This window comes from Rana temporaria, chromosome 9, assembly GCF_905171775.1.
Source record: "Rana temporaria chromosome 9, aRanTem1.1, whole genome shotgun sequence".
In the NCBI taxonomy this organism is placed as follows: Eukaryota; Metazoa; Chordata; class Amphibia; order Anura; family Ranidae; genus Rana; species Rana temporaria.
Window position 1 is genome coordinate 36,882,684 of NC_053497.1, and position 21,092 is coordinate 36,903,775.

The 21,092-nt window shown below is 47.5% G+C and overlaps 1 protein-coding gene across 2 annotated transcripts in view; it reads left to right on the plus strand.

Annotated features, from left to right (window-relative positions):
• Positions 1-1,231: 1,231 nt before the first annotated feature.
• RAB4B (RAB4B, member RAS oncogene family) overlaps positions 1,232-21,092 on the plus strand; it is a 40,944-nt gene continuing 21,083 nt past the window's right edge. For both annotated transcript variants that reach the window (XM_040323178.1, XM_040323179.1), the window contains exons 1-4: positions 1,232-1,381; positions 12,099-12,179; positions 17,931-18,045; positions 19,359-19,421. In XM_040323178.1, the coding sequence (XP_040179112.1) occupies positions 1,366-1,381; positions 12,099-12,179; positions 17,931-18,045; positions 19,359-19,421 (275 nt within the window). In that variant the 5' untranslated portion in view covers positions 1,232-1,365. The remainder of the gene's footprint in view (positions 1,382-12,098; positions 12,180-17,930; positions 18,046-19,358; positions 19,422-21,092) is intronic.

A 21,092-nucleotide genomic window follows, 5' to 3' on the forward strand; every position in this document is an offset into this window, starting at 1 on the left:
GAGGCCCTCCTTACAGATCTGTGTCCCTGGCAGTGGAGCTCCTTACATCTGGTGTCCCCAGCAGCGGAGCTCCTCCTTACATCTGGTGTCCCCAGCAGCGGAGCTCCTCCTTACATCTGGTGTCCCCAACAGCGGAGCTCCTCCTTACATCTGGTGTCCCCAACAGCGGAGCCCTCCTTACAGACCTGTGTCCCCCAGCAACAGAGCCCTCCTTACTTCAGTGTCCCTGGCAGCAGCGGAGCCCTCTTCACAGAGCGATCTGTGTAACCTAGCAGCGCAGCAGCTACAGTTCCTGGCTTTCTCGTGTGTGTGTTCAGTGGAGAGGGAAGAAGCTGATTGGCTGCCCCTCCCTTCTCCACTGAACACAAGGGGAAATAATCCTTGTGAGGGAGGCGGCGGTGGCGATCTTTTTGTAGCCCGCCAGACGGTTTTTCCTAAAATATTCCCGATTTTCCCGGGGCAAAAGCAAAATTCCCGGGAAAATAATCGGGACAAGCTAAATTCAGGACGAGGGTCCCAAATTCGGGATTGTCCCGGGAAAATCGGGACTGTTGGCAACTATGTGTGTTGATTATGAGCACCGACGCCCCTCTGACAGAGAGAGACGCCAATCAGCTCTGCCTGTCAGCATGAACCCTGTTCTTTCTCTCCGTGTAACGATCGCGGGCCGTCGGTGAAGATCGAGTTTGCAGGGGGAGCTCACGGAGGAAGCAGAGTGCGCGTGTGTGCCCCGTCGGCGGCGCGCCCACTACACGGCACATTAAAGGGGACGTACCTGTACGCCCATTTGCCCACCACTGTCGGCAAGTGGTTAACCACTGTTCCTTTATATTGGCTTTTGCAAATGCAGTAATTTAGAAATTGGATGAAAGGTTTAGCACTGGGAAACACTTTTTGAAAGATAAAAGGTACATTTTATAGACATCTATATAAATCAAATCAAAATGAGGGACAAATGAGGAGGAAATCGGGACAGAGGGACTTTGTTCCAAATCTGGGACAGTCCCTTGTAATCCGGGACAGTTGGGAGCTACGCATTATACAATCACCTAGCACCATACTAATGAATAGGTATTAGTGGACTATACAGTACACAGTCTATGGTCGGCCAGCCCGGGCCTGTCTGTGGAATCTGCCGCCTCCAATCGGCCGCCAGCACAATCTGCGCTGATTGACAACCGCAAGTCAGGGCTCGGGCAGGCGACGTCATGACGCAGGGGACGTAGTATGGGCAGGAGCTGGTCGTGAAGCCGGAGCGGCCATCTTGGTGCATCAAGGAGAGCTAGAGGAAGACGAGAGACAGGCCGGGCCCCGGGGCCGGAGGAGGAGGAGAGGGCCCTGGATAGCCGAGTTCAAGAGGGAAAGATGTCTGAGACATACGGTGAGAGGAGGACGGCTGGGGTGAGAGCTCAGGGGTGGGGGAGGTGAGGAGACAGGTGAAGGGAGGAGGACGATGGAGGGATTGGAGTGACGAGACATTCCAGTGATGGGGCTGTGGGGTGGAGGATGGGATGAGTGATGTAGATTGTGTGGGGTGACAGATGATATCAGTGATTGGAAGTGTGGGGGGATGGTAATCTGTGACGGAGGGTGAGGGGTGATAGTTGGTGATGGAGGGTGAGAGGTCACAGGTGATGGTGGACAGGTGACTTGGTAATGGAGAATGTGGGTTGACAGCTGATGATGATAATGTCTGTAGTGGGAGGTGGCAGTTGACAGGTGAAGGAGGGTAGGAGTTGACAGGTAAAGAGGGGGTGGGAGGTGACAGGTGATGGAGGGGGTAGGAGGTGAAGGGTGATGGAGGTGACAGGTGACAGGTGATGGAGGGTAGGAGGTGACAGGTGAAGAGGGGTGGGAGGTGATGGAGGTGACAGGTGATGGAGGGTAGGAGGTGACAGGTGAAGAGGGGTGAGAGGTGACAGGTGATGGAGGTGATGGAGGTGACAGGTGAAGAGGGGGTGGGAGGTGACGGGTGATGGACGTGACGGGTGATGGACGTGACGGGTGAGGGAGGTGACGGGTGAGGGAGGGTAGGAGGTGATGGAGGGGATTGGAGGTGACAGGTGAAGAGGTGATGGAGGTGACGGGTGATGGAGGGTAGGAAGTGACAGGTGAAGAGGGGGTGGGAGGTGATGGAGGGTAGGAGGTGACAGGTGATGGAGATGACAGGTGATGGAGGGTAGGATGTGATGGAGGTGACGGGTGATGGAGGTTACAGGTGATGGAGGGTAGGAGGTGACGGGTGATGGAGGTGACGGGTGAAGAGGGGGTGGGAGGTGACAGGTGATGGAGGTGACGGGTGGGAGGTGACGGGTGAAGAGGGGGTGGGAGGTGACGGGTGATGGAGGTGACGGGTGAAGAGGGGGTGGGAGGTGACGGGTGATGGAGGTGACGGGTGAAGAGGGGGTGGGAGGTGATGGAGGGTAGGAGTTGACAGGTGACGTTGGTAATGAAGGGTGCTGGTTGATAGGTGACAGTGGATTGTCAACTGAAGGGTGACAGGTGACATCAGAGGTGAAGGGTGACAGGTGACGTTGATGGGGGGGGGTGACAGGTGACATCAGAGATGAAGGGTGACGTTGATGGGGGGGGGGTGACAGGTGACATCAGAGATGAAGGGTGACGTTGATGGGGGGGGTGACAGGTGACATCAGAGATGAAGGGTGACGTTGATGGGGGGGTGACAGGTGACATCAGAGGTGAAGGGTGACAGGTGACGTTGATGGGGGGGGGGGGACAGGTGACATCAGAGGTGAAGGGTGACAGGTGACATCAGAGGTGAAGGGTGACAGGTGACGTTGATGGGGGGGGGTGACAGGTGACATCAGAGGTGAAGGGTGACAGGTGACATCAGAGGTGAAGGGTGACAGGTGACGTTGATGGGGGGGTGACAGGTGACATCAGAGATGAAGGGTGACGTTGATGGGGGGTGACAGGTGACATCAGAGGTGAAGGGTGACATCAGAGGTGAAGGGTGACATCAGAGGTGAAGGGTGACATCAGAGGTGAAGGGTGACAGGTGACATCAGAGGTGAAGGGTGACAGGTGACGTTGATGGGGGGGGTGACAGGTGACATCAGAGATGAAGGGTGACAGGTGACGTTGATGGGGGGGTGACAGGTGACATCAGAGATGAAGGGTGATGTTGATGGGGGGGTGACAGGTGACATCAGAGATGAAGGGTGACATCAGAGATGAAGGGTGACGTTGATGGGGGGGGGGGGGGGTGACAGGTGACATCAGAGATGAAGGGTGACATCAGAGATGAAGGGTGACGTTGATGGGGGGGGGGGGTGACAGGTGACATCAGAGATGAAGGGTGAAGTTGATGGGGGGTGACAGGTGACGTTGATGGGGGGGTGACATCAGAGATGAAGGGTGACGTTGATGGGGGGTGACAGATGACATCAGAGATGAAAGGTGACATCAGAGATGAAGGGTGACGTTGATGGGGGGTGACAGATGACATCAGAGATGAAGGGTGACGTTGATGGGGAGTGACATCAGAGATGAAGGGTGACAGGTGACATCAGAGATGAAGGGTGACAGGTGACATCAGAGATGAAGGGTGACAGGTGACATCAGAGATGAAGGGTGACAGGTGACATCAGAGATGAAGGGTGACAGGTGACCTGAGTGGTGGATAGTGCAGGTGATATTGGGGGAAGTGGGAGGAGTCTGTGGGTGTTGCTGACAGATGGGGGTCAGTATGACTTGCTGTGGATTATATGTAATATTACATTCTTCCCGGAGTGTGGGAAACATAGAAGGTGTGTGGAATCCTCTCTTCCTGCACAGTAACCAAATAAGTCTGTGAGTAGTTAGTAAGTTACTGAGAAATGGATGATACATAGGAAGTGATCAGAGACAGCGAGGACTCGGGGACATGGTGGCCCTGAGCAGTAAAAGTACAGATGATTGGAGGGATCACAGGGCAGTGACTGTGGAGATGATTGGAGGGGATCAAAGAGCAGTGACTGTGCAGATGATTGGAGGGATCACAGAGCAGTGACAGTACAGATGATTGGAGGGATCACAGGGCAGTGACAGTACAGATGATTGGAGGGATCACAGGGCAGTGACTGTGGAGATGATTGGAGGGATCACAGGGCAGTGACAGTACAGATGATTGGAGGGATCACAGGGCAGTGACTGTGGAGATGATTGGAGGGATCACAGGGCAGTGACAGTACAGATGATTGGAGGGATCACAGAGCGGTGACGGTGCAGATGATTGGAGGGATCACAGAGCAGTGACAGTACAGATGATTGGAGGGATCACAGAGCGGTGACGGTGCAGATGATTGGAGGGATCACAGAGCAGTGACAGTACAGATGATTGGAGGGATCACAGAGCGGTGACTGTGGAGATGATTGGAGGGATCACAGAGCAGTGACAGTACAGATGATTGGAGGGATCACAGAGCGGTGACTGTGGAGATGATTGGAGGGATCACAGAGCAGTGACAGTACAGATGATTGGAGGGATCACAGAGCAGTGACAGTACAGATGATTGGAGGGATCACAGAGCAGTGACAGTACAGATGATTGGAGGGATCACAGAGCGATGACGGTGCAGATGATTGGAGGGATCACAGAGCAGTGACTGTGCAGATGATTGGAGGGATCACAGAGCGGTGACAGTACATATGATTGGAAGGATCACAGAGCAGTGACGGTACAGATGATTGGAAGGATCACAGAGCAGTGACGGTACAGATGATTGGAAGGATCACAGAGCGGTGACTGTGCAGATGATTGGAGGGATCACAGAGCAGTGACAGTACAGATGATTGGAAGGATCACAGAGCGGTGACTGTGCAGATGATTGGAGGGATCACAGAGCAGTGACAGTACAGATGATTGGAGGGATCACAGGGCAGTGACTGTGGAGATGATTGGAGGGATCACAGAGCGGTGACTGTGCAGATGATTGGAGGGATCACAGAGCGGTGACGGTGCAGATGATTGGAGGGATCACAGAGCAGTGACAGTACAGATGATTGGAGGGATCACAGGGCAGTGACTGTGGAGATGATTGGAGGGATCACAGGGCAGTGACTGTGGAGATGATTGGAGGGATCACAGAGCGGTGACTGTGCAGATGATTGGAGGGATCACAGAGCGGTGACGGTGCAGATGATTGGAGGGATCACAGAGCAGTGACAGTACAGATGATTGGAGGGATCACAGGGCAGTGACTGTGCAGATGATTGGAGGGATCACAGAGCGGTGACGGTGCAGATGATTGGAGGGATCACAGAGCGGTGACGGTGCAGATGATTGGAGGGATCACAGGGCAGTGACAGTAGAGATGATTGGAGGGATCACAGGGCAGTGACTGTGCAGATGATTGGAGGGATCACAGAGCAGTGACAGTACAGATGATTGGAGGGATCACAGAGCGGTGACGGTGCAGATGATTGGAGGGATCACAGAGCGGTGACTGTGCAGATGATTGGAGGGATCACAGAGCGGTGACGGTGCAGATGATTGGAGGGATCACAGAGCAGTGATGTTACAGATATTCTCTCATTTATTGCCAATCCATTTGTGCTCCCTTGTCATTACCCCCCCCCCCCCCACACACACACACCCCCCTTCCTCTGTTTTCTATCTCGGTCTTGTGAGCCATGTGCGTGTCACTAATACTTCTCTAATTTTTATTCTCCCCATCCAGCATTTGAAAGCCACAATTTTGTTTCCTGTTGATGCAACCGCTGAGCCATGACAGCAGCATGCATGGACTGCTGGTTGCAAGACAGTGCAGGAGGTTCAGGCATCCGCGTGCTTTAGGGGACGGCAGCCATTTTCCTGAAGCCTTGCCCTGAACCAGTTTTTTCCAAAGCCTTATTACAATCCACAAAATCCAGGATGTCTTTTATCCCAAACTTTCACTGTCCTCCAGGTGACCTATAACAACTTTAATCACAGTGTAAGAGAGAGAGTCTCATTGTGGTGATTTGTTGTCAAGTCACAGGGAATATGGCGGCTGTACGAGGTCTCTGGGATGGACGGCACGCTGTGTGGTCATAGTTTGGGATATGGAAAAAGTGAATACGTTGTGAGGCTTTAAGAAAATGGTTTCCTTCCTCTGTGTTGTGAGGCGTACTGTACCCAAGTGGACAGCCATTGGGAGAGAGGTGGGGGTGGGGCTTAATCCCGAAAGCCCACCTCCAGGATACTTGAGTATCCTCAAGCATGTGCTGCAAGGGTTAAAGGCTCATGTAAATCTGGGGAGCATAGAGAAGATTTTCTGACCGGATCCTAGACTAGTCCACACAGCATATCTCTCTCCCCCCCCCCCCTCCTCCTTAATGCTTCACCGGTCTAAGGTCCTGCTGTCATTTAAACCAATGCAGGGTCCATAACCCTGCATTCGATGTCATGATGATGAGGAACCGCCCACCGCCGGAGTGGAGGATCAGGTAAGTAAAGCTTTTGCTCTCCCGTAGATTAAGCAAGCAGTTAAAGCGGCACTAAACCCCAAAAATTTATTATATTGCAGCTTGCCAATTATTACATGTGGTGTCTGCATTCATTTTTCTTTTTTTCTCTGATTTCACCTGGTGATCTGGCCAGTAACACACCTCCTGTATTAGTGTGCCCCCACTGTATAATGGAGCGCAGGGGCACCTTTTTGGACAGCAACATAGGCGGCGGTGGGGGGGGGGGGTATAGTGTTAGATGGACTAGCAGATTTAAACACACTAACAAACTCCAGCTAATACTTTACAAGCAGTTATAGCAAACTTTTGGGGTAACGGTTTTACATGATCATTGTAAGCACCCCTGTCAGTGGTAAATAGTTTGTCTCATCCCTGCAACTGATACATCTGAAAGAGAGCTTGTTCTTGTTCTGACTTGCTGGCCGGATCACCAGATGAAATTTAGAAGAAAGTCTAAAAGAGAAAACGAATGCAGCCATCACGTTCAAAGAATAGGGAAGCTGCAATATAACAATTTTGTTTAATGCTGCCTTAACCCCTACAATGCAATGCAAGGGAGGTTTTTCAACCTTTCCCGGAGTTGGGCTTTAAAGTGATATAAGGCCCGTTTCACAAGGTCTGTTCAATCAGGTGCCTGTCAGTTTTTCAGGCGGATCTGATCGGAGACTGCATTCACCCCTATGGGGCAGCGGATGTCAGAGGTGACCTGTCCACTGACGCCCGCCGCTATCTGATCCGATTTTCTCTAGAGGTCGATCGATATGGGTTTTTCTCTGGCCGATGCCGATATTTAAGAATTGGAATGGCCGATATATGATGCCGATTTTTTATTTTTTTTGGTCAGGTGGCACTGACTGGCAGGTTTCACGCTTAGGTCAGTTTCACACAGTTGCACTATATTGGCTATTCGGTCTTTGATCAGTTTTCACTTCCGAGTCGGCAGGGGGACAGATGCATCAAATCAATGCTGCATCTACCTAGGTGAGTACAGTGGTACCTTGGATTACGAGCATAATTCAGTCCATAAGAATGCTTGTAATCCAAAGCACTTGTATATCAAAGCGAGTTTCCCCATAGAAGTCAATGGAAACTCAGATAATTCCACAGTGAATGCTATTGTATGCAGTACCACATGTGGCCAGAGGTGGAGGGGCGCCAGAGACCGATCGGATGCACTCGGAGAGGCTTGTATACACGCAGGAATTGAGTGTTTCCAAGTGGCTCTGAGTGTCACCGGCGCCCCAACACCTCTGGCCACCCCAGAGGCTAAAATCCTGCTTGTCTTGTGAGACAACACTCGCAAACCGAGTCAGGATTTAAAAAAAAAAGAATAGCTCCTATTGTGACACGCTAGTAAACTGCGTTACTCGCAATCTGAGGTATTACTGTATACGTTTTTTTTTCTTTTCTTTTTTTTTTTTTCAAAGCCATACTTCCCTTTTAAAACGCGGTCTGATTTTGCTGCGATTGTCGAGCAAAGCTTGTCACCCAAAAGACGCTCCTGCTCCTTTTTGGGTGACAAGCTTCGTACGATGTTGTTTGGTGCGATTTGTCACAGCAAAAATGAATGGCACCCAAACACGCCTGGTGCGTTTTGCCACTATTGCTGTGCGATTTGGAAGTGCGGTCAGAATCGTGGCAATCTCTGCCCACGATCCCAAATCACCTGGTGTGAAAGGGGGCCTTATGGATTGTTGGGTGGGAAGATTTGGACAGCGATTGGACATGAGGCTGAAAGGAGAGATCAGAGTCCAGCAAGCTCCCTGGTATGAGGGTGGGGAAGGATACTGATACTGTTATTGATCTGGATGAAAAAGTTGGGGGAGGGGACACGGGGGGGGGGGGGGGTGGGGGGGGGATATGAGCATATGATGTTCTCACCAATGTGCTGGATTGCAGTATGTTGGAGGAAAATGCATCATGCTGTAACACGCACAACCTACACAGAGCAGTAATCCCGGGAAGATGTGAGAATGTTGTTAGATGGTCATGCATTTTTCTGTGTTCACACCTGAGGTTTGAAATATGTTGTATAAATAAGACTTTAGGGCTTTGGCACCTGGCCATATATGACGTACAGCGTAAGAGAGACTATATTGTCAAAAGTATTGGGGCACATGAACTTTAATGGCATCCCAGTCTTAGTCCGTAGGGTTCAATATTGAGTTGGCCCTCCCTTTTCAGCTAGAAAAGCTTCAACTCTTCTGGGAAGGCTGTCCACAAGGTTTAGGAGGGTGTCACTGTCTATGGGAATGTGTGACCATTCTTTTAGAATACTTTCGACAATATAGTATGTGATTCCTGTTGTGGCTTATGTGAGCTACAGCTATTTTTTTTTTTCCCCATAGATCTGCATTACAAAAAAAACGCCATGGACGGCTGTGCACGAGTAAACGCCGGCACTCGCATTTGCAAACGTACGGGTGTAATTGTCAACAAATAAAATGTAACCTTTTGAAAAATACACGCATGTGCATGTAAACACGAGTACCATTGTTTACACGCACATACCGTATTTGCTGGGGTATAAGACGACCTTTTATACTTAAAAATATGGCTCAAAAATCGGGGGTCGTCTTATACGCCGGATGCAGACTGCGGGCGTCCGTTTTTTAAAAGCAGCGCCTCCTCCTCGTGCTGTTCTGTGATAGGCGGAACACTCGGTTTCTCAGCAGAGCCTGTGTTCCGTGTTCTGCCTATCACGAACATAGGATGTCCGTGATAGGCTGAACACAGGCTCTGTTGGGAAACCGAGTGTTCCGCGTATCACGGAACAGCACGAGGAGGAGGCGCTGCTTTTAAAAAATGGACGCCCGCAGTCTGACTCTCTCTGCCAGGCATAAAGGAATGAAGATCGGCGAAGTGAGGTGAGGCAATGGCACAGTAAGGGGGGTCGTCTTATACGGCGAGTATATCCCAAAACCAACATTTTAGCTGGAAAATTAGGGGGTCGTCTTATACGCCGGCAAATATGGTAGCTATGCACGGCATTTTTTGGTAATGCAGGTCTATGGGTAAAAATACACCGGGGAGGGAGCGTATTTGGCCATATGGCCATATACCTGATATACAGTCCTCAGTGAGAGGTCCAGGAATGGGCCGATGCCCCCAACGTTGGTAATATATAAAGGTTGTGATTTATTGTTGGCTTACTTTGATATCTACTTCTACAGGATGTGCATTGAGGCTTGTGGTCTATAACGGGGTTTTGTCAGTTTTATGTGCGCCTTTATCACCACAAATGTATACATTGGCAGACCGGACATGATTCATTTTCTTTCCTTTTAACCAGCGGATTGAACAAAAAAAAAAGTGAAATTGTTTCCCCCCCATCCACACCCCTCCTAGTTGCCATCAGAATGCATTCATCAGCACCCCTGGCTATAGCTGGCGGCAGTAATCGAACAATTTCCCATGAAGCTGGTTGTACAGGTTCAGCAGGGACCGGCCGAATTGCGATCCCTCTATGGGCGGAGTCTGGCTGGCTGTATAGAAATCGATCTCTCGATTGGCTTCAATCGCTCTATAATGTTTCCTTGTGTTCTTCATTTTATACAAAGTACCTTCTATTTATGTTATTTGCTAATAGTGCATCTATTTATCTTATTTACTAATCCTTCCAAATGCTTCTTTATGGTTTTAAATAAAGGTGTGACAGAAATGATATATTATATTTGTACAAACCCCACCCCTCCCCCATTACCTTGCCCTATCCAACACTTAGCCCCAAGGTCACACCAATCACAACATTGAAATTGTGCTACTTTACTTGGAGCCCTTTACACTGACAGCACTGCCATGTCAGCAGTAAAGCACCGATTGTTTTAGCGGCGCTTTAACGCCGTTTTAGAGGCGCGTTTCGGCCGCTAGCTGTGCGCTCTTAACGAATAAAGGGTTCAAAGCGCCACTGCCAAGGCGCTTTGGTAGCGCTGCCCATTGATTTTAATGGGCAGGGGCGCTTTTGGAGCATTGTATACACCGCTCCTAAATCGCCCCAAGAGATGCTGCTCGCAGGATTTTTTTTTAATGTCCTGCCAGCGCAGCGCCCCAGTGTGAAAGCACTCTGGCTTTCACACTGGGACTACAGATGAGGAGCTTTACAGGCGCTATTTTTTTGCCTGGAAAACGCCTCCAGTGTGAAAGGGGTTTTAAAGTAGCACAATTTCATAGTAGTACTACTTGGAAGACCTGAACTTAAAAAAAGTAGTGCGGGATCTACTCTCACAATCTTGAGTGCTTTCACACTCGCAGCACTTGGGCGTCGGTGGTAAAACACTGCTATCTTTAGCGGCGCTTTACCGTTGTTTTTGCGGCGCTTATCAGCCGCTAGTAGGGCGCTTTTAACCCCCACTAGCAGCCGAAAAAGGGTTAAAAGCGCCGCTACAGAGGCGCTTTGTTAGCGGTTTTGGCGGCTCTGCCCATTGATTTCTTTTTTATTTATGTCAGAGAAACCAGTCCGCAAGGACTACAAACAGTAGAAACATTAAGTCAGCAGTGTTACAGGCGAAGACACACATATACAGCTATCACATCAAAATTACAGTAAATACGTAATGGCGGGTCCCACGTTGGGGATGCTGCCCATTGATTTCAATGGGCAGGGGCGCATTAGGAGCTGTGTATTTACCGCTCCTAATGCGCTGCAAAGAAGCTGCTGGCAGGACTTTTTCTGTCGCCCTGCCAGCGCACTGAGTGGCTATTGGAGTGGAGTGGCTATTTCGGGGCATTTTTTTTTTCTGCGCTATTGCGCCTGGAAAGCGCCTCGGTGTAAAAGGGGTCTAACCGATTCCAATGCGGACAATAGGGTGCGACTTGTCCTGCAATTTCATACAAACATGTGAATCAAATGTCTAATATTAGAACATATATCTGATTTGGATTGTACAGACCTATCATCCTTTAGAAATGTACAATTAAAAATTCTGTAAATGGAATTATTTTCCTGCTTACTGATCATCTTAGATTTTTTTTTTTACAAATGTTACAATAGTATTATTCTGTGTGCTCCTCCACAAACGATCGTTGGCCTTATTTCTTTAAGGTCAGCTTGTGGAGGAACACACAGAACAATACTATTGTAACATTTGTAAAAAAAACATCTAAGATCATCAGCAAGTAGGAAAATTAATGTGGATCACAGGAGTGAGAACGGGCTGATGTCACAGTCGGTCCAGGCTCTGTGTCATCACGACCATGGAGTCTGGATCAGCCCACATCCCTCGACCGGCGATGACGACATGCGCCTGTCTCCACGTTACACCCACAAGTCAAGGCTTCATCAGAGGTTGGAGTACCATCATGCTCTTCTTCTTCTTCTTTTTTTTTTTTTGGATTATAAAAAAAAAAAAAAAGGTTTTTATTGCTCACAAAACATACAAATAGTGAAAATACGAGATCCTGCGCACTGTAATCTGACATCACGCTCTTTTTTACAAAGCCTTCAATCTCTTAACAAACAGTGGCTCACCAGTCTCTGGTGCTCCTATACCCAGGTGTCAACTAGGTCCTGTATACCTCCATAATTCGCCCATGGGCTTGTATCATTGCACAGTATTCACATCTTTTATATGCTGATCTGAAAAATATACCAAAAAGAATTCCCTTGGTGGACTGCCTGTCATTGGTGTGTTTCTTTTTTTTTTTTTCAGACTTTCTATTCAAGTTCCTGGTCATTGGTAGTGCAGGAACAGGGAAGTCCTGCCTCCTGCACCAGTTCATTGAAAGCAAATGTAAGTATTCACAATTATTTACATTGGTCACAGACTAATTATTATGTTAAGATAATTCTCTAGTGATGGCAAATGCTATCATAACCTAATGCTGTTTATCTGAGGATCTACTTTTTCAAAAAAAAAAAAAAGTATTTTTTTTTTTCATTTCTTTATTAGGAGTCTTCAGAGCATTGCACCCATGATCAGCATATCATGGCTGCAGTGTCAGCCTCCTGCAGACTGTCAGTACAGCTGTCTGCCCAGACCTCCTCTACGGGCAGACAGTCACTGAAGTCCAAGAAGATCAATGAACTACGAGAGCACTCACCAGCATCCTCGCAGTTTATTGAGAACTACAAGCTGTCTGCCGAGGTGGAAGATGGTACTTGTAGTTCATTTGTTCACAGAACTCTGTGAAGGAAATGACGTGGCTGTGCGGGCAGAGCCCACATGGCAATGTTTTTTTTAAATTGTGACAGTGGGTGCGGGGAGAAGATCCTGCTGCCCTAATGGGGGATCGGGGCAGGGTGTGGGCAGGTGCTTTGCCAACTTTAGTGTTGCTCCTTCTTCCTGGTCTCACAGGAGACTCTTGAGAACAGTGGAAGCCATTGGCTCCTCCTGCTGCTGTCAGTCAAATCCTGTGAGGAGGGAGAGAGGACATGGCCAGGCTGCACTGTGCGCATCTATGGATGCACACAACCTGGCTCAGTAGTGGAGCACACGTGGGCACCCTGATGGCACATGGCTTGCTATGGTGACGCCTACAAAAAGGAAGTATGGATAGCACCTGCGAAATACTCCAGATGAGACAGTAAGGGGCTGCTCTGTGTGTGATCATTGCACAGTACAGGTAAGTATAATTCATTTTTTTTTTTTTTTTTTTCAAAAAACAGAGCCTTTAGTATCACTTTAACGCATTAATACAATAAAATACTCATTCTCCCATAAACTATTTTTTTAAAGCAGTAGTGAACCACGGCTGGCAAAAAATCCCATGCAAAGGCAATGGCCTAATGTGATGGTATGCAACACATACTATCACATTATGAAATACCTTAGAACGAGGCCCTCCGTCGGCGTGCTGTCACCGCTGACAGGGTTTCCTTCTTCCCCTGGCCTTTTTTCCTGGATCGTGGGCTCTGACTGTATGAGGGGCTGCAAGGACATCACTCCCGTGCATGAGCTAAAGAGCCATCTGCTGTGGCATGGAGCTCTGAAGGTCGGACACTATTCCTTCAGAGCGCATGCGCCGGTGACTTCACAGGCTCCGTTCAGTGGGTGCATTCAAGTTTAGAAGATATTCAATGTACCTACAGGTAAGCCTAGTTATAGGCTTACCTGTAGGTACAAGTCCAAACAATTACTTTACTGCCACTAAAATGATTTCCCCAGCACGCACTTGCAGTTCACAACTTTCAATGATGCTGACTCCTGCTCTCTCAGCACTGCTTCCCTGAATTTCCAATCTCCACAGGGAATACAGAGCAATGCAGTCTCCAGCCAATCAGCTTGCAGAAGGGATGAGCAGGGGGAGCACATTGACACTCTAGGCTCTGGGGCTGTGTGTTTCTACTGATGTAGAGAAATGCAGTTCTAGTCCCTGTGTGCAAGTGAGACTCTGGGGGGTGCAAGAAAGAGCCACCCCCTGAAACAGGAAACCTGACACCAGCTTTACTGGAACATAGGCGAGGATTAAAAGATAGATAAGGTGCGTACTCCGTAAGTGATTAATCAGCTGCTCAAAGTGTGTAAAAACTGAGGCTTTTCCATCATGTTAAATGATCTAAAAAAGTTTCCTATAGTGAATGTTCCTCTGCAATTAAATAACATCATGTACAGAACACGGCTGCAGCTCGTCGTGACCAAGGTACATCCATTCAATCATAAAAGAGCGATGATGCCAATTCAATTATATAAAAATCTGTGCGCTCCAAAGGTCCACTCCTTGTACTCGGATGACTCTGTAATCCACTTCTGTGATAAGTGAGACAGGACTGGACACGCTGCACTGACCTATTACCCGGGCCGACAGAACTGAGAAGGATCTTAAGATTATAAAAGGTCAAATCAGGGGTTCACCTTGAAACCGGGTTAATCCACAGCCAGCACTTCTCAGCACATGGCACACTTCAGAGTGGTGGCAAATGGTAAAGATGATCATACAAATACTGCAGGGGTCTCCAAATTGCGGCCCAGGGGCCGGATGTGGCTCTTTGCTTGCCTTTATCCAGCCCTTGGGGCACTCTTCCTTCACTGACAACAATAATGCACAAACCCCCCCCCCCCCCCCCTCCCAACATAAATCTCCCTAAATCGACACATTTAGTACCCCTTCAAAAAAAATTCCCCTCCTAGAACAATACTTGCCATCTGCAGCCCCACAAATTTCCCCTTTTTAAACACAAATCTTGTGCCCCGGCCATGCCTGACCTCGAGATTTTCAGTGTGGATGGACAAACTTCCGTCTGTGGCTATTGTGCTTTGACAGCAGTCCCCACCAGTTGTTGAAATGTCCGAACAGCAGCTGAATCTGATTGGATGGTGCTGTTGTACTTCCAATTTTCCTCCTGGCTCACACTAAGCAAATTGTGTCCGGTTCATCAGGAAACCGCAACATTGTATGGACAGCTTAAAGTGGAGGTCCACCCTAAAAAGAAAAATTTCATAAAAAAATAAATAAAAACATTTTTACTTACCAGAAATGGTAAGTCCGCGGCTGGTTGTCCTCCTTGCGTTGTCTTCTGGGGAATGGGGCGCACTGTCTTCTGGGAACTTTGTGTATCCCAGAGAACAGCCGCCCATTCATAAAGCGCAGCATGAATCGGGTATGAGCAGTAGGAAACGGGCAGTGAAACTGCAAGGCTCCACTTCCTGTTTCCCTTGGTGAGGATGTCGGTGCCAGGACCTGCAAAGATCAAGGGATCAGTCTCTGGGTGGGGGGGAGGGGGTCGACATTGCAGGCGCCTAGGACAACTAAGTGTCCTTATTAAAAGTCGTAGCTCCTGACTTTAAAAAAAAAAAATAATAAATCGCGGCTGCACCTACGCTTTAAAGGATAAGTTGACCTTTTGGAACATGTTACACATTTCACCCGTATGTAGGGTCTAACATGTTCCTGCAGTGACAGCAAGCGTGGGAATTTCTCCCTGCGCCCGATGTCACTATTTGAAAATTACATGGCCGTGCGGTGCTCCACCCACACAGCCATGTCATCCGTTTCCTGTGAAAGCACAAACTACAAACTGCCGTTAGCCATTGTGGCTGAGGGCTTGTGGCTCTGAATGGACTTGGAGGTCACTGATGAGCAGCCTGGTAATTCATTCACAAGCCCTGCAGCTTGTAAACAGTCAGCCTATATACAGGTAACGGCTGAAAGCTGCAGGACTTGTCTGCAGGAGTCTGGCATTGCACCCCTGATCGCAGGTACAATGCTTTCCATGGAAAAAGTAATAAATGCAAATTTTTCTTCCTGTGCATTTATTATTTTTTGCCTGAAAGGTCAACTTATCCTTTAACTCCCCTCCAAAACAGGCGAAAGCCAGCAGACCCAGCAAAAGATAAAAAATTCAGACAAATTAATAGTGCTTTCCATATAGGTAAAAATTTGTTAAAACTTCAAATACTTATTTTTGCATGGACAACCATTATCGCACACAAGATATGAACAGCTTGAATAATGGCAGGTAGAGCATAAATGCATAAACTGTTTTCCAGGCTTGTGTCTCGCTCATTTACTTGTGTAACTCTCTAAAACTGCTTTTTTAGAAGACTCAATTATCTCAAGTTGGTTTGGTATGGGACAACCAAGCGTTTCTCAGACCCAGTACTATTAACATTTGGTACTTTCACATATTTCTGCTTTAAAGTGATTCTAAAGGCTGTGATAATTATATATATATATATATATATATATATATATATATATATATATAATATATATATATATATATATATATATATATATATATATATATATATATATATATATATATATATATATATATATATATATATATATATATATATATAAAAAATATGATTTTTTTTTTCCTAAAGGGGAAGTTCCGCTTATTTGCATCCTCTACCCCCCCCCTTAACATTTTTTAGAAGGGGGGGGGGGGAGTAGCGAGTACCTGGTTTTGACAAGTACCCAACCTAACTTCTGGTCGAATTACCTCTGTGATCCAAGCAGAAGTTAGGGCCCTCCTTCCCCGGGACAGTTTACAAAGTGCATGCGCTGTGAGACACTGGCTGGCTTCACTTAGCTAAGATGCCTACTCTTGGACCCAAAGCTGATTGAAGAATTGGCTTGGGTGATGACAGCGCTGGATTCCAGGACAGGCAAGTGTCCTTATACTAAAAGTCAGCAGCTACAGTATTTGCCTGCTCTAATAAGATATTGCACAGAGTGGCGGTCCCCCACTCCTTTCTGCGGGTGCCCCCGTGTGGTGTACGCTCCTGAGCTGGGCTGCGTGTGTCCATAGACACACGCTGCACATGGCTTGCCCTCTCCTCCTGCATAGGATTTAACTGACAGCAGCAGGAGCCTACAACTTCCGCTGCTCTCAGTGTATCCTGTGAATCCAGGAAGAGAGAGCATCACTGCTGTAGGTGGGCTCACTTCTGGATCTAGAGGGGACTCAGGTAAGTGTTCAGGAATGGGAAGGGGAGGGTTTTTTTTTGTTGCCTTAAAGAGGAGTTTCAGCTACTTGTGGAAAAAAAAAAGTCAGCACCTACAAAAACTAACTGCTGACTTTTAAAAAAAATAGCCACTCGCATGTCCCACAATCCAGTGGTGTGCTCACCCCACTCAGTCTCACCTGCTGTCTTCAGGGCCTGGTGCCGGCATCTTCACTATGGGCACCTGGCTGTGACAGCTTGTGGCTTCACAGCCATGTGCCCACTGCACATGCGTGAGTTGCGCTGCGCAACGTGATTGGTGAATGCATTCTTCTGGGACCTGTCGGTGGCCTAGAACACTGCAGGAGGAAGGGATGGAGTACCTGTCAAAATCCAGTACCTGTAAACCCCCCCCGACAATTGTGCAAGAGAGGCGGGGGACGAGTCCTTAAGGTGGAGCTTTCCATTTTTGGGGCGGAGCTCTACTTTAATGAAGGGAATGCTTGAAAGTCTTTACAGCCACTTAAGCAGCCAACCATATACTCTCTTGCCAATGATGCTATTACAAGCTACTCAGACACGGATTAGATAGAAGTACATTTGATTTTAACCGCATAAGCAGTGAAAAGTGAAGATACAAACTGGTATTGAAGTGGTTTATTGGAGATGGTGCACTAGATACAGCACATCATTACTTCTAGATCATACACAGAAAGAGGGGAAGCGTTTAATAGTGTGCAGGTCACATACAGTAATAGGATGGAGATGAGGGGGTTAATGTGCAATTGAAGGTGTCGGCATACAAGTCACTAGAGAGCTGCAGCTGCTTTCCTTCTTAGGACCCCTCCAATGATAAAATCCTCCATCCTTTGTTGTAAAATAAAGGGGAGGGCTCTCAATTGTAAACTGTTTACATTTTTGGTAGGCTATCACAGGGATCACAAGGCAAAGAGCCACTCTGATTGGCTCTATGTATTTTTCCTATGCACTGTCTAAGGATAGTGACAACCGTCGTGCATACAGGTGGTAAACGGCTGTTTCAAAACCAAGCTCCAGATTCCACGTCCGCCTGACTGCAGTTTTAAAATGTACGTTGGTGGAGGGCAAGTGGTTAAAGAATAACAACCAATGTGTCTTCATTTCTTCCAGTTAAACAAGATTCCAATCATACGATCGGTGTGGAGTTTGGATCCAGGATCGTGAATGTTGGTGGTAAATCGGTGAAACTCCAGATCTGGGATACAGCTGGACAGGAAAGGTTTAGGTAGGACTCGGGTGTCATCTAGGATCTGGCTGCTTCATTTTAGATCATCCTTCGAACCAAATAGTTTTTGTGTTTTGCTATGAAGAGTTTTATGTTCCCCTTTTATCCCTTTCGCTGTCGGGTCCGTACTTTGTACATATCTGACAGCGTTTGTAAGGTTGACAAGCCAACTTCTGGCTGTCAGATGAAAGCAGTCTGGCGCCTACGGTGACGCTGGATTGCTTTCATATCCCCTCAAAACAGGCACCCCTGCCTTTTAGACCCAGGGTGTCTCATTAAAGAGAACCTGTCCCCACAAAATCATCACATAGGGGCCTTTTTGATGGGGGGGGGGGGGGGTAAATTGTAAAAAATGTAAGTTACACTGAAAAATATTGAGCCTCCCCACTCCCACATATATACATGTACAACGTTAATGCACCCGTTGGGGGCGCCTACACTTAAAAAGGTTGATTGCGATATAGATGGTGCATATCGCAGCCCACGCCGCAGTGAGAACAGCAATTCTAACACCAGACCTCCATAACGCTAAACTGATGACCTAAAGGGGGCCTTTAAAGTGTCGGCTATAGAAAATATAGGGTACTGTTGGGTTTGTTGCCACATTGCAAGCACACACAATTTTTTTGGTTTGACGTGTTTGGTATCTATCTACTCAGCCTCATCTTTTATATTTAATCCCCCAAAAAATGGTGATTTATTGCATTTGTGTGGCCGAAAATTAACTTTTTTACTGAAATGGCTGTTTCCTAGACCTCTGCGGTAATGTCGTGTGACATAAAAAACTGAAACTACCACTATTTTTTTCTCTATAGCAGTGATCCTCAAACTACGGCCCTCTAGCTGTTGTAGAACTACACATCCCATGAGGCATTGTAACACACTGACATTCAGAGACATGACTAGGCATGATGGGAATTGTAGTTCCTGAACAACTGGAGGGCCGTAGTTTGAAGACCCCTGCTCTAGGGTGTCTGCCTTCAGAAAATATATTATGTTTATGGGTTTTATGCAATCTTCAGGCCTGAATGTGTGCAAAAAAAACACAAAAACTGTCTCTGGCAGCAAAAAGGGTAAGAGAGGGCACAGCAGAGCCCAGGGTTGCACACAGGGACTGCAGATCGGGGGAAATCTGGCTGATGAGCTCATAGCAATGAAGTCCCGATGGGGGATCTAACCCTGCCTTGCTTGGGGGAGGGGGGTTTCATAAACATTAATAATTGATGCAAGGTCATAAGATATGCAGAGTTTGCAGAGGCAGTTTATGAGAACATGTGATTTGATCTTTGCTAATTCCTGTCTCCTCTTATCAGATCTGTTACCCGCAGCTACTACAGAGGAGCAGCAGGGGCACTGCTAGTCTATGACATTGCAAGGTGAGCATATAGCATATATTTTTTGTGTGTGTGTGTGTGTGTGTGTGTGTGTATATGTATGTATGTGTATATATATATATATATATATATATATATATATATATATATATATATATATATATAATATATATTTTTGTCATCGTCTCTCGGATAAGTGTTTCTCCATCGGAAAGGTTATTTAAACCAGCTTTGTGCACCCAGGAGACGCGGTGTCTCAGCTGGACCCGCCCTGTATACAAACACTCTGGTCAGACTTGTTCTTGGGGTTTACTGTGTGCTGTTTGGTATTGGCCCAACAAAAAGACAATCATTAACTGCTCTGGGTACAGTTCTCAATGTCATATGGTTGCTGACAAGCTTTGGACATGAACATGTCACATGCTGTTTATGTGAATTATAAAGACACTTGTGATCAATCTGAGTCATTCCCCGCTGACGCAATGGGGGAGATTTACTTATAGTGGAGGTTCACCCAAAAACTACATTTTTAACATTAGATTGAGGCTCGTTTTGTGAAGGGGAATCGGGTGTTTGTTTTTTTAAATCGAAGCTGTACTTACCGTTTTAGAGATGGATCCTCTCCGCTGCTTCAGGGTATGGGCTGCGGGACTGGGCGTTCCTATTTGATTGACAGCCTTCCGACGGTCGCATACATCGCGTCACGATTTTCCGAAAGTAGCCGAACGTCGGTGCGCAGGCGCCGTATAGAGCCGCACCTACGTTCGGCTTCTTTCGGCTACTCGTGACGTGATGTATGCGACCGTCGGAAGCCTGTAAAATCAAATAGGAACGCCCAGTCCCGAAGACCATACCCGGAAGCGGCGGAGAAGATCTCTCTCTAAAACGGTAAGTACTGCTTCGATTTAAATAAAAACACCCGATTCCCCTAGACAAAACGAGCCTCAATCTAATATTAAAAATTATTTTTCGGGTGAACTCCCGCTTTAAGCTGCTGCATACAGAATCTGGTGCAGCTCTGCATAGTAACCAATCGGCGTCCAGGTTTTATTGCCAAAGCTTAATTGAACAAGCTGATGTTAGAAGCTGATTGGCTGCCATGCACAGCTGCACTAGATTCTGTGTGCTCCAGTTGTAGTAAATCCCCTCCACAATATATCAGATTTATATATGTAGGATGTGTTATTAGTTTGTTTAACCACTTAAGGACTGCCTAACGCCGATATACGTCGTCAGAATAGAACGGCTGGGCACAATCACGTACCTATACGTGATTGTATAATACCCAGCCGGTCCGAAGCTCCGTGACCGCGGGACTCGCGGACCCGATTGCCGCTGGAGTCCCGCAATCGGTCCCCGGAGCTGAAGAACGGGGAGAGCTGTGTGTAAACACAGCTTCCCCGCTCTTCACTGTGGCGCCGTCATCGATCGTGTGTTCCCTTATATAGGGAATCACAATCGATGATGTCACACCTACAGCCGCACCCCTCTACAGTTAGAAACACAGATGAGGTCACACTTACCCCTTCAGCGCCCCCTTGTGGTTAACTCCCAAACTCCAATTGTCATTTTCACAGTAAACAATGCAATTTTAATGCATTTTTTGCTGTGAAAATGACAATGGTCCCAAAAATGTGTCAAAATTGTCCGATGTGTCCGCCATAATGTCGCAGTCACGAAAAAAATCGCTGATCGCCGCCATTAGTAGTAAAA